The sequence below is a fragment of the Rhinatrema bivittatum genome, chromosome 3 (assembly GCF_901001135.1).
Source record: "Rhinatrema bivittatum chromosome 3, aRhiBiv1.1, whole genome shotgun sequence".
Lineage (NCBI taxonomy): Eukaryota > Metazoa > Chordata > Amphibia > Gymnophiona > Rhinatrematidae > Rhinatrema > Rhinatrema bivittatum.
Window position 1 is genome coordinate 213,504,829 of NC_042617.1, and position 14,064 is coordinate 213,518,892.

A 14,064-nucleotide genomic window follows, 5' to 3' on the forward strand; every position below is an offset into this window, starting at 1 on the left:
TCTGTATGTATATATATATATATATATGAGAGAGAGCATGGGTGTTAGAAACCTGTGAATGTGTATATGTGAGAGAACATGGGAATGAGAAACCTGAGCATGTGTATATGTGAGAGAGAGCATTGGAATGAGAAGCCTGTGTGTGTGTGTATATATGTGAGAGAGAGTTTGGGAGAGAGAAGTCTGTCTGTGTATGTGTGAAAGACAACATGAGAGTGAGAAGCCTGTGTATGTGTGAGAGAGCGTGGGAGTGAGAATCCTGTGTATATGTGTGAGAGAGAGAGCACTGGCATGAGGAGCTTGTGTGTGTGTGTATGAGAGAGCACTGAAATGAGAAGCCTCTGCATGTGTGTATGTATGAGACAGAGCATGGGAGTGAAGTCTGTCTGTGTATGTGTGAGAGGAAACATGGGAATGAGAAGCTTGTGTATGCCCAGGTGTCCAGTGAGGCTCCTAAATTTATCAAAATTCCCCTAACTTAGTCCCAGAAGGAACTCAACCAGATAGGTTGGTTACTGGAAGAGGAAATCCCTCCCGACCCTAGTCAGGACTAACAGCCTGGGTTAGCCTGCCTTTACTGACTGGGCCTGTAAAACAACTAACGTTAATCCCTGACACCTCTGCACTCTGTGCTAACCTAAATGGACTGCCTCCCAAGCTGTAGCAAGGGTGCAGTTATATATTGTTTCAAGTGGGCTGGCCATTCCAGATCCCGCAGAAGGAGGATCCTTCCTTCACTCCTAACCTATTCTCTCTCTAACTGAGCAAAGGGCTCAACCAGATCTTACTGGTGATGTGACCAGAGGGTCTGTCACCCTCCCCCCCCACACACACACACACTTATTCAAAATCTGAGCATGGGTAACTCTTGCACAGATTTTACACCTAACATTTATTATTGCATTGCATTACACCAACTTCAAAAAATAAAATGACAAGACAACCACAGGAGAGCACAGCATCCATTCCTGTCTTGGGCGAACGTGATACCCAAGAAGGTTTTGTACCTAGTACAGGCAACACCATTGGATGGCGAGCAGCTCCATCCTGCAAAGGGAAAGTTAAGGCAAAACTCCAAATACAATTCCACCAGATTTCAGATGAAAAATGGAAGTAATAAAGATAAATAACCAACACTGCCACTGCTGGATACTGATGGGTGCTGCCACCACCCAATTGTAGAGGATGCTGTCAGCAACCTGTAATAGAATGCATTCAGTAACTCTAGTGCACTGCACTCATTGAAAAACGACCTTTAGTTTGGTCCTCCAAGCCAAAGGACAGATGACTACACAGCTCCAAGGACAAGAACCCAGAAGTGGTTCCTCCAATATCTGGGGAGAGAAGACAAAAAATTAGATGGCAGATGTCACCTCCTGTGCCAGTCCTTCTGTGAAAACAGATTCAAAGGCGCTGAATGGGCAGTTGGCAACCAGCCTACAAATGAAAGGTTAGCTTTACATGGCAATGTTACAAATAAATCCAAGGACGCTATTTTTCCAAAATACAATTTTTGCAATTTCTTTTTGAGATTTATTTCCCCCAAAAGGTAACCACAACTTAAAATCCTGGTTACTCCAAAGGGTGACCAAACCCCGGCTTCTTGAGGTCTTCTGAATTGCAGGGTAGGTCACCATCTGTAAAACAAAACACAACCTTATTTGGGGTCACCAGGAAACAGAATACACAACATAGGCAAAAACATAAAATACAGTCTTTTTATAGTTCTTTTAAATTTAAATTAGTAGCAGCTCAGAATCTTCTCAAGCCAATGCAATTTAAATTGACCTGCTGTCAATCACCACCTCCAATGGGGCCATGGTCTCAAACCCCAAATCTCTGCTGTACTGCTTGACTCCAGTCTGGGCTGCATTAAGTAATGTGGCTCTTGTAATGATACTGTCATTAAAAAGGACACTGCTCCTTTAAGGCAGGCCCCCTTCTTTACTCTCCAGCCCATGGCTCTCCCTGCAGCAGAGTCCTTGCTTTCTCCTGCACTGCTCAAGTGCTTCTCTACTGCAGGATGATTCTTCCGAGGTATCCCTGCAGGGCTGGTCTCTGTCTCAGCTCTCTCCCTCAAGTTGCAGGCTGTCTCCTTCACTGCTCCTGTTTCTCTTCTGGGCCTTCTCTAACTGGCTGCATGGGCAAACAAGGTCTCAACAGCCCAAAGCCATAACTCCTCCTCACAGAGTAGCAAAGTCACTTCCACAGGCTTGAGCAGACCCCTCCTTCACTCTCTGCAGATGTCACCCATATCTTCTGACTCCTGGTGGATTTGCATCAGCTTTGCCTGTACAGATGTCACCAACCCCACCTCCTTGCTGATATCACCAAGCTCCTCGAGGACTGGGAAAGTAGCATGAGGGATCTGCTTCTGAACCCCTTGCCCACAAACAGGGCTGATGGCCATCTTTAGTCCATGTAACTCTATGGAGGATTTTTTCACAGATTTCCAGTCCAAATTGTCACAATTCACTTTCTGCCAATTTATGTAACCCCCCACCCTGGTGTGCCGGTCTAGCTCAGCTGAGGTCATAAAGTTATTTATATTCCTTAGGACAGGAACCCTGATTAGCTCTTGTACCTCCTTTACTTCCCAAGGTGTGACGTCACTGGACTGGGTATCTCGATGTGATGGGGTGGTTTTCTTACACATTCCCTTGTGTTTCCCCTGGGGAGGATGCTGGTCACTGTTGTGAGTGCAGTGAGTGTAGAATAAATAATCTGGAGTCACTTGGTTAATATCAAAACAAAAGACTTCACTGTTAAGCGCTGATGGTGAATGTCACAAAACTCAAACTACAGCACCACAGAAATCTCTCTTCAGTTCCTTTATAGCCTCTTCTATGTTTGTTCAGGACTCACTTATATCAGGGCAAGGGAGGCACCCATTCTTTTTGGATTAAGGTAAAGTGGAGCTCCCAGATGGGCAGGTAGAGGTGTGCATCCGTTTTCCACGTATTTGTAATCCGCAACTTATTTTGTCCTATCTGTTAAATACATGGGGAGGCGAAAAGCATCGCGACTCCCCACGTATTTAACAGATTTCTGTTTTATTCGGCCTCTTAAATAAAAATTTAAACCCCCCACCCTCCTGACCCCCCCAAGACTTACCAAAACTCCCTGGTGGTCCAGCGGGGAATCCAGAGCCATCCCTGCTTTCTCACACCCTCGTTTGCCGGTTTCATCATGGCGCCGATAGCCTGTGTCACAGGGGCGATCGGCGCCATTTTGAGATGCGATCACTTTGCGTCTCAAAATGGCGCCGATTGCCTTTGCCCTCACTATGTGTGACATAGTGAGGGCAAAGGCGATCGGCGCCATTTTGAGTATTGGCATCGGACGGCCGGCATGCAGGAGGTCGCTCCCGGACCCCCGCTGGACTTTTGGCAAGTCTTGTGGGGGTCAGGAGGCCCCCCCAAGATGGCCCAAAGTCCCTATGGGTCCAACGGGGGTCCCGGAGTGACCTCCTGCACGCCGGCCGTCCGATGCCAGGACTCAAAATGGCGCCGATAGCCTTTGCCCATACTATGTCACAGGGGCTACCGGTGCCATTGGTCAGCCCCTGTCACATGGTAGGAGCATAAGATGGCACCGGTGACCATGTGACAGGGGCTGACCAATGGCACCAGTAGCCCCTGTGACACAGGCTATCGGTGCCATGATGAAACTGGCAAACGAGGGTGTGAGAGTGCAGGGATGTCCCCGCTGGTCCACCAGGGAGTTTTGGTAAGTCTTGGGGGGGTCAGGAGGGTGGGGGGTTGTAGTTAATTTTAATTTTAGCCGGGACACGAATTTAACTCGCCGTATTAACGCATCGGGGCGCCATACGGCCGAATGTAATGCATTTGCGCCCCGACGAATCCGAATCACGAATGCAACGAAAACGTTTTGGCTGCACATCCCTATGGGCAGGGTCTTTAGGATGGTCAAACCCCTTCCAGGCTGATAAAAAAATAGCAAAATCTATGGCACAGAGAGTAAATCCTCTCTTTCTTTCCCCAGGGTGGTGGGGTGTCCCCAGTGATGTTATTTTCCTTTACTCATAGTTAGCAGATCTTCAGGATCTCCTTGATCTTACACAGTCTCTTTAGTACTCTTTCTGGATCCTTGATGTACAGGACCCTCTTTGAAACAAGCAGTTTTCTTGCTTTTAGCAGGAAGGAAGGGGCAGCCGAAAGCATTCCTCCTATTTTATTTATTTTATTTATTTATTTCTTTTATATACCGACATTCGATCGAGATATCACATCGGTTTCCAGATAACTAAAGGAATAGGGTGGTAACAGCCCTATTTTACATTATAACATGGTAATTATAACATGGATTTTACATTATATTTTTACATTATATATATATATTATATATATATATATATATATATATAAAATTATATTTTACATTATAACATGGTAATTATAACATGGATCTTTTACCAAAAATGTTCTTCCCTAAAAAGGAACAGAAACTAATAGCAGAGTCCCCTTCTCACAGCAGGTCACCACCACTTCAGGGATGTATCTTCCCTATCCCTGGGTGACTCATATGCAGGTTTCCCCAATCCCTATGTATAAGACAGGCCCAGGTGTCCAGTGAGGCTCTTAAATAAAAGTAGCAAAATTCCTCTAACATAGACCCAGATGGAACTCAACCAGACAGGTTGTGTACTGGAAGATGAAATCCCTCCTGACCCTGGTCAAGACCAACAGCCTAGGTTAGCCTGCCTTTACTGACTAGGCCTGTAAAACAACAAAAATTAACTTCTGACACCTTTGCACTCTGTGCTAACCTAAATGGACTGCCTCCCAAGCTATAAGGGAGCAGTTATATATTGTTTCAAGTGGATTGGCCATTCCAGACCCCACAGAAGGAGGATCCTCCTTTCACTCTAATCTATTTTCTCTCTCTAGCTAAATAAAGGGCTCAACCAGGTCTTCCTGGTGACATGACCGGAGGGTCCATCACAATAGTATGTTACATTTATATGCATGACTCCTTTGAAAATTCACCTGTGAGTTAGCAAAATTCAGTGGCACTCCATTGCTAGACTCTTCAAAACGATTTGTAAAATACCAGTCCTGGTTACATGTATTTCTTTGCTTTTTAACAGAAACTGGTGCTCTTTCGAAATCCAAAAGACACAGCAGTGTCATATTTCCATTTCTATAACAGTAGTCCAATGTTTCCCACCTTCAGCACTTGGGATGAGTTCTTCAAGCATTTCATGAGTGGAAAAGGTACAGTACAATTACAGTTTATCATATAACATAACCACCTTGTGTTTTTAAATATTCCAAGAGCCAAATTCCTGTTCAAAAAGTAAAATTTAAGCAATAATGATGCTAAAAATGTTCTATATCATGGCTTATAGCTGAAACTTCTACTTATCAGGGCTTTCTTGCAAATTGCATAGTCTGTTTGAACATGAACTACTCCCTTTTGGTTTGAAGCAAGGGAGGTACTTAGCAAACATTAATAAAAGACAGTCCTCATAGTAAAATAAGGGAAGGACTTATTCAGTCAGGTAAAAAAAAAATGACTGCTGGAAAATGTATTTTAGACCAAATGGTTTTGTAGTAGGAATGTGCTTTTATTTGAAATTTAATAGAAAATCTAAAAAAGGAGGAAGTGAAGCCACGCTGCTGAATGGCTGCCTAGGGTATGTGCTCCTGGCTCCGATTTACTGAATCCCTCTCCTAGCGCTGTCATTGGGTTGTTGGTTTTCTCTCAGAGCTTCCTTCCTGACTCCTGAAGCTGCGAATTGGTCGATTTAAAACAATTTTTGTTTGATGCGATTGCGGCAAAAAAATTGGAGAGCCAGGTGGAGGAGGAGGTTGAGAAAAATGGCAGTGGAGAGTTGTGCCGACCTCCAGGATCTGAGATGCCTGACATTGCTATGCGGATACCTGATACCTCCCATCCAGGTCTGATTTTCAAACTTGGTTCAGTGAGCTGAGGGCAGTTATGAGCTCCCTAAAACAAGAACTCAAGTTGATTGTAGGAAAACTGAAACGGGAGTGTGCCAAGGCTGGGGACCAAATTGATGCAGTGAAGATCAGATTGGAAGAGCAGAAGAGTGCCAGTGATTCTATTTAACAGGATTTGAAACAACCACAGGAGGATAATGCTTAAAGATTGGGTGGAAGACCTAGAAAATAGATCCCGAAGAGGGAATCTGCATTCAGGGGTGTCCCTGAGGAAGCTGCTTATAATGACTGTGCACAGATGGACTCAGATATCTGTGCCCTGATTTTGAATTCTGCCAAGGGTGTGGAAGACACACCTAAAATACTGCTGGTTAGAGTACACAGATATCTGGCTCACCCTCAGGGAAATATGCCTAGAGAAATTGTTATATGTTTTCATGAATATCTCATAAAGGAAAATGTGATGGCCCAGGCAAGGAAACTGAAAAAAGTTTAGTGGCATGGCCATAAGATGGAAGTATTCCAGGATCTCTCACTGATCACGATTAAAAAATGGCACAATTTCAGAGAAGTGCTGAGGGATGGTAACTACCACTATAAATGGCTTTTCCTGTTTGGGTTACAATTCTCCATAAATGGAGTGACATCCAGGGTCAAGTCTGTGGAGGAGCCACTGAAGATACTTCAAGCAGCCGGTTTGGTGAAAAATGTGGATCACGTTGCTAGATCTTCTTCTGCTATGCCCGGCAGAGAGTCTGTTTCCAGGTGGCAGAGAGTGCAATATGGAGGGAAGAGCTTGATGAGGCATTCAAGAGGTTCTTCCTCGTGCAGGGACACTGTGGCCTGAGAACTGCGATGAAATCTTTGGATCTTGCCAGTTTGTTTATTGACACGGTGGTACCGGTCATATTGTACTTTATAGGCCTTCTGGTTATTTATTTATTTATTTTTATTTACGATGGTTATATATTTGATAGTGATATCAAGATCTTCTCAGAAGGTTCTTTAAAGAAAGGGGATCTATGGTTATCTTTAGAGGAGGGTCGGTGGGAGATTCAAACTCAGGGTTTGCTCAGTGTGATCATTCCTTATGAAGCTGGTGGGATTGATCAGGAAAGGTGTAGGGGGTGGTGGTGGGGGAGGGGGAGGGTAGTTGATTAGATGGTATTGGAAAATCCTGGGAACATGAGGTGCTGGGAAGACTTCCTGTGGGATAAGGCAGCTGGGATAGTAAATAGTCGGCCTTTGGGGGAGGGGTGAAGGTTAGAATTTCTTTGAGGTTTGGTGGTGGGCACAGAGAGTCATGGGAGTTTGATAAATGGGGGAGTTAAAAATGTTGTCATGGAAAGTTAAAGAGCTGAATACATATATTAAGTGGAAACATTTATTGCAAGATGCTGTCAATATGAAGGTTGATATTTTATTATACAAGAAAGACATCTGTGAAAAAGATATGAAAGGCTGATGGTATATAATCAATTTCCACAGCAATTCTTTGCATCAGCAGTGTCAACAAATAAGTATAGTGGAATGGGCATTCTCTTTTCTAAAAATGTAGTGGTGGATGTGATTTCTATTTTGAGGAAATTGGAAGGGAAGTATATCATCATGAAGTTCAAGTTGGGAAATGTCACTTATATGCTGGTGAATTTGTATGGTCCTAATACTGGTCAAGGGACATTTTGGATGTTTTGCAGCAATGGACAGGTCATAGTATAATTGGGGGGTGGGGATTGTATTCTTACAAGGTATCTGTTTTTGGATAATAGTGTGGGGAACAAGGAGTGATTTCACAGGTCAATGGAAGAGGATTAAATTTATTGATGGCTGATTGGGAGTTGGTGGATGTCTGGCATGGAATTATACTTTCTACTCACAAACCCATAAGGTGTATTCCCAAATAGATTTTGTTTCTGGTAGATAAAGCCCTGGTGAGTAGGTGTTTGACAAAGTCCCTTATGAGAGGCTTCTAAGAAAACTAAAAAGTCATGGGATAGGTGGCGATGTCCTTTCGTGGATTACAAACTGGTTAAAAGACAGGAAACAGAGAGTAGGATTAAATGGTCAATTTTCTCAGTGGAAAAGGGTAAACAATGGAGTGCCTCAGGAATCTGTACTTGCACCGTGCTTTTCAATATATTTATAAATGATCTAGAAAGGAATGCAACAAGTGAGGTTATCAAATTTGCAAATGATTCAAAATTATTCAGAATAGTTAAATCACAAGCGGATTGTGATAAATTGCAGGAGGACCTTGTGAGTGGAAGATTGGGCATCCAAACAGCAGATGAAATTTAATGTGGACAAGTGCAAGGTGTTGCATATAGTGAAAAATAACTCATGCAGTAGTTACATGATGTTAAGTTCTATATTAGGAGCTACCACCTAGGAAATAGAACAAGTCATCATAGTGGATTACATTGAAATTGTCAGCTCAGTGTGCTGCAGCAGTCAAAAAAGCAAACAATGTTAGGAATTATTAGGAAGGGAATGGTGTTTAAACACTCAGAGTGGGGCACAGTTTGTGAAGTTGAGAGCGGAATTGAGGAATATAGAGGTGGGGGAGATTGTATTCCAACTAGATAGGGTGAAGCAGGAATTCTTTGAAGGGAAGAATAAAGCTAGTAGATTATTGGTGAAGAGACTCAAGAAGTAGATGACAGAATCAGATTCTAAAAATTAAAAATAGAACTGGCAAGATGATGTCAGATATTGTGAGTATAAGAGCATGGTTTTCGCAGTTCTATCCAATGTCAGCACATGTCAGTCCGCTATTGATGATTCTTTGGGAGAAATCACCTTGCCTAGAGTGGGTCTTCGCCAACAGGAATGACTTAATAGAGAAATATTGGAATTTGAAAAAGCCCAAGTGATTAAAGAATTGAAACTGGGAAAGTCCCAGGACTAGATGGGTTTTTGGCAGAGTTTTATAGGAAGCTGAGCTCGGTGATCACAAGACCTATGGCAGCAGCTTTCAATGATCTATTATCAACTGGCTTCATTGTAAATGATGCTAACAGAGCTGAATTACAGTGTTGGCAAAACCAGGGAGGGATGCGACTCTATTTGGGTCCTACAGACCCATCTCCCTTATCAATTTAGATTTAAAGATCCTGGTGAAAATTTTAGCTAAACAATTGGGTGGGGTGGCGGGGACATTGATGCATCTGGACCAAAGTGGTTTTGTCCCTGGTAGATTTGCGACTGACAATGTGAGGAGGGTGATAAATTAATATGGTGGGCACAGGAATCACAAATCCTGTTGTCTTTGCTTACAGTTGATGATGAAAAGGCATTTGACCTAGTGTGTTAGAGAAATTGGGCTTGGGTGGAAATTTTTCCCTTTGGATAAGAAAGCTATACAGTAACCCCAGCACTAGCATAAAGGTCAATGGGGATTATTTGGGAACCTTCCCTATAGAGAGAGGTACGAGACAGGGCTGCCCACTTTCCCTGTTGCTTTTTGTGCTATACTTGGAACCTTTGGCAGTTAAAATCCAAAATTCTTCTGCCATTCACGACCTAAAGTTGGGAGAACAAGAGTATAATCTTTCCATGTTTATACTCTTGTGATCTGTCTGTACGCTTGTGATCTGTCTGTTTGGGTACTTGTGACTTGGATTGGTCACTGTTGGAAACAGGATACTGGGCTTGATGGACTCTTGGTCTGATTCAGTATGGCATATCTTATGTTCTTATGTTTGCGGATGATGTTCTTTTTATGGTAACTCATCCAGAGACCTCCTTGCCTTGCCTTTTTTTTGTAGAAGAATTTATGAGGTTTGGCAGTGTTTCTGGCTACCAGCTGAATATGAACAAATTTGAGGTTTTGAATATTACTGTACTGGGGGAGCAGGTGGCAGAGATTAAACAGAAGTTCCCATTTAAAATCATGGCCTCGAGGGTGAATTATTAAGGGGTGAAGGTTGGCGCTAAACTAGATGGCCTCTTTGCTATGAATTATGAAGGTGTGTGGAAAAAGATTTTAGAGGATCTGCAAAGGTTGGAATGGGGTGACCTATCCTGGCTGGGCAGAATTTCGGCTATAAAAATGAACATACTACCTAGGATCAGCAACTTATTCCAAACTTTGTCAATAAATGTCCCTGATGCAAGCGTCACTTTGTGGCAACGTAAACTCTTTAATTTTATTTGGAAGAAAAGGCCTCAGGGTAAGCAGAGTAAGGTATTGTATTTGCCTCAGGAGTGTCCCATGTCTACTATGATACTATGTGGCTTTTCAGCTTAGGGCAGTAATTGACTGGCATAAGAGTGGGGAGGGGAAGAGGTTGGAAGGCCTGGAAAGATCCTTACTGCATGGTATCTCACCGGATACAATGGTATGACTACCGGCTACAGCTTGTATGCAACCAGGTTCCTTGCCCCCAACCATAGCTCTTACATTAAAAATTTGGGGAGATCACGTGATGTGGTGAGTGAGGTCGGTCGCAGACTTCCTTGCTCCGGGCGGCGCATCTCTTACCCACCTCCATCAGCCTGCTAAAATCCTGCTGAATCGCTGTTTTCTCCTGTATGAGTGCAGAGCATATGTTGATAACAAATTTTATGTCCAAATCGCCATCTGTGATGCCTCCGAAAGTGGCTAAACGGGACAAAGAAAAATCGAGAGGGCCGGAGCCCAAAATGGCAGCCGCGTCACCGGAGGCAACGGCGCATTTAAAACAGCCGGCAGCGCCTTCCCTCCCTCCGACCACGGCCGAAATAAAAGAGGTTGTCGGTGCAGTGTTGGATGCAAAATTAGCTGGGATCTCGGCGCAACTTACTTCGTTGCAGGAAGCATTTACGGACTATGCACCTCGACTCTCCCAGGTGGAGGAGCGGACCTCGACCCTCGAAGATGAGGTAACCGCTTTGCAGGGGAAGGTGTCTAGCATGGAAAAAGCCTTACAGGACCACGAAGAGAAGATGGAAGACCTGGAAAACCGGGCAAGAAGATCAAATATCCGGTTTATAGGGCTCCCGGAAACAGTGGAAGATCAGCTTTTGCGGCCCACGCTGTTAAAATGGCTGCCGGACGTTTTAGGCCTACCTGATCTCACGGATATACTGGAATTTGAGAGAGTTCATAGAATTGGTGCTAAAGGACAAGACCAAAACCGTCCGCGCACCGTGATTGCCAAGGTTCTTAATTTTCACCACAAGCACCTTATTCTGCAGGCAGCCCGGAAGCAGGGGGCACTGCTTTTTCAAGGGAAGGAAATTCGTTTGGCTCCAGATTATTCAGTAAAGGTGGCGGCCATGCGGAGAGCCTACAGCTCTATTTGTAGTCAGCTTATTGAAAAGGATATTCGCTTCACTGTACAATTTCCAGCGAAACTCCGCATAAATCATGGAGGGAAATGGACTACTTATGAGTCGGCAGAAGCGGCGAAGGGGGCCCTAGACTTCCTTCTTAAATAAGATCTCTGGCAGGATTGGAAGCCCTTCTTTTCATGTCAAATTACAATGGTGGTGGGTGAGGGCTCTGTGCCCTCTGTTCACATTTAAATGATCTCCTTACATGACTCGTTGAGTCTGGGTTTGTTGGGGTTTGGTTTGCTGTTTTGGGGGGTGGGGGGAGGGGGGGGGGGAGGGATAGTGCTGGTATTGCTGCCTTTATATGTCTGATGTATGTGTCTGGTATGTACTTGGAGGGTGAGCTTGCTGGGATGTTTATTTTGCTCTGGATGCTGGTGTACAAGCTTGAGAGTAGGCTAGGCTGGGGGCCTGCTCTCCCTTTTCTTTTCTGTGACCCCTTGACTTGGCAATGTTTACTGCCTCATAGCTAGATGGGGAATAAATACCGTCTAATTTCTTGGAATGTAAATGGGTTGGGGTCCCCAATCAAGAGAAAAAAAGTATTCCAACACTTACAACGCCTGAAGGTCAATATAGCCTGCATTCAGGAAACCCATCAGAACGCAGTAGAAAGCGCAAAGCTATGTAGGGAATGGGCCACAGCTTGTTACTATTCTGCTGCCCAGGGGAAGAAGGGGGGCGTAGCGGTTTTAATACATAAGAATACGCCCTTCACTCTTACTAGCGAATTTAAGGATGATGCGGGCCGATACCTCATTCTTACTGGCTATTTGGCTGGGCAACCTATTACTATCTGTAATATATATGCCCCAAATCGTCCAGACCCTTCTTTTGTCACTCGTATCGTTAATCTGCTTTTCACTAATATACAAGGGGAATTGTTTCTTGCTGGGGATTTCAATGGTATCTCTGACCCTGAGTTAGATAAATCACGCCTACCTCCCAGTTATAAATTTGCCTCTGACATAAGGGTTCCCACCTTTTGCAAGCAATTAGGCCTTTTGGATATATGGCGCGTACTACATCCTGATCTGAGGGAGTATACTCACGTATCTAAGGCCCACTGCACCCTGTCTCGGATTGATTACATTCTCATTTCAGAGTCCCTGTTTGCCAGGGTGGAAGGAGCAGAGATTGGGGAAATCGTAGTGGCGGACCACGCGCCGATATGGGTGGAGTTTTGGCTCTCGGATCTTGGTAAACCACCGAGAATTTGGAGGTTTCCTGGGAATCTGAATGAGGACAAACACTTCCATCAGTATTTACGGCAAAAATGGGAAGAGTATGTGGAGAATAATCACCCCCATAGGGAGGACCCAGTACTATTCTGGGAGACCAGTAAAGTAGTTCTCAGAGGGGATATCATCGCCTATTCCATTGCTCAGAGGAATCGGTTAAATGCAGATATTCTCAGACTTGAAGCTCAGCTTTCCCTAGCGAAGAAGGCGTTGGCGGACTCTCCCTCCCCTCAGCACAGTGAATCTTACAGGGCATGCTTGGCGGCCGTGAATAGCCATTTGCATTTAAGAGCCCAGAGATCTTTAAAATTTTCTGAGCATCATTTTTTCAGATATGGGGGAAAATCTGGGAAACTGTTGGCTCGATTAGTTGCTATCCGCAGGAAAAAACCCTTTATCGGCGGCCTTAAAACGTCAGGGGGTCAGTTGGTTACAAAAAGTCCGGAAATCTGTGAAGTTTTGCGCCAATTTTACGAAACTCTGTATAAGGAAGATAGACTGGGAGGGCTGGCGGAGGAAGAGGAGTTTTTTCAGAGCCTACATTTACCACAGGTGTCCGCAGAACAACGATCCCTTCTTAGTCGCCCTATTACGGCGGGGGAGCTTAACGGCGTTATAAAAACCAGTAAAACTCGTAAATCTCCAGGTCCCGATGGTTTAACGACAGAATATTATAAGATTTTGGGTCCCTGTCTCTTAGGCCCTCTGACTGCTTTCTTTAATTGTGCTTGGGAGCAGCGCCAATTTCCTCCTCATTTTACTGATGCCCACATAGTGGTATTACCCAAACCTGGGAAAGACCCCTTACAAGCTGCCTCCTTTCGTCCCATATCCTTACTAAACTGCGATCTTAAGCTCTATGCAAGAATACTTGCTCTGCGCATGAATACCATCTTACCCCAGATAATATCCAGCAATCAGGCAGGGTTTGTTAGCGGCAGGAACGCTGGGGCTCATGTTATTAGGTTAATTTCTGCGATTGAAGCAGCTCATAGCTCCCACACTGAATCCCTGGTAGTAGGCTTTGACTCGGAAAAAGCCTTTGACCGAGTGTCGTGGGAATATATGTTCTCCGTAATGCACCGTTTTGGGTTTCCCCCCACCTTTATTCAGGCTATTTCTATCTTGTATTTAAATCCAGTCTCCTATATCAGGGCCAATGATATGCTCTCACAGGCAGTTCCTATTAGGAGGGGAGTCCGCCAGGGCTGCCCCCTATCTCCGGTTCTGTATATTTTGGCTTTGGACCCACTGTTGCGAAAGCTAGTAGAATCCCCGTCTATTCAAGGGTTTATGTACAAGCAAGGCCAATTTAAGATTGCAGCCTTTGCAGACGACATGCTTGTCTTTCTGACAAACCCTGTGGTTTCCTTACCATTGGTATTAAAAATCCAAATTGAGTTTGGGCGGTTTGCAGGGCTCAAAATCAACGTTGATAAGTCTGAGGCTCTTGATGTCCTTGGTACCCTGCAGTTAAATTGGCCTGGTAGCTTTCCGTTGCGATGGGTCCAATCAGCTCTTAAATACTTAGGGGTTTATGTACCGGCTAAGCCTTGTCACCTTTATGATTTAAATATTAC

The 14,064-nt window shown here is 44.3% G+C and overlaps 1 protein-coding gene across 2 annotated transcripts in view; it reads left to right on the forward strand.

Annotated features, from left to right (window-relative positions):
• The window catches only part of LOC115087237 (sulfotransferase 6B1-like), a 76,369-nt gene that overhangs the window by 23,398 nt on the left and 38,907 nt on the right, over nucleotides 1–14,064 (forward strand). For both annotated transcript variants that reach the window (XM_029594165.1, XM_029594166.1), the window contains exon 4: nucleotides 5,111–5,237. In XM_029594165.1, the coding sequence (XP_029450025.1) occupies nucleotides 5,111–5,237 (127 nt within the window). The remainder of the gene's footprint in view (nucleotides 1–5,110; nucleotides 5,238–14,064) is intronic.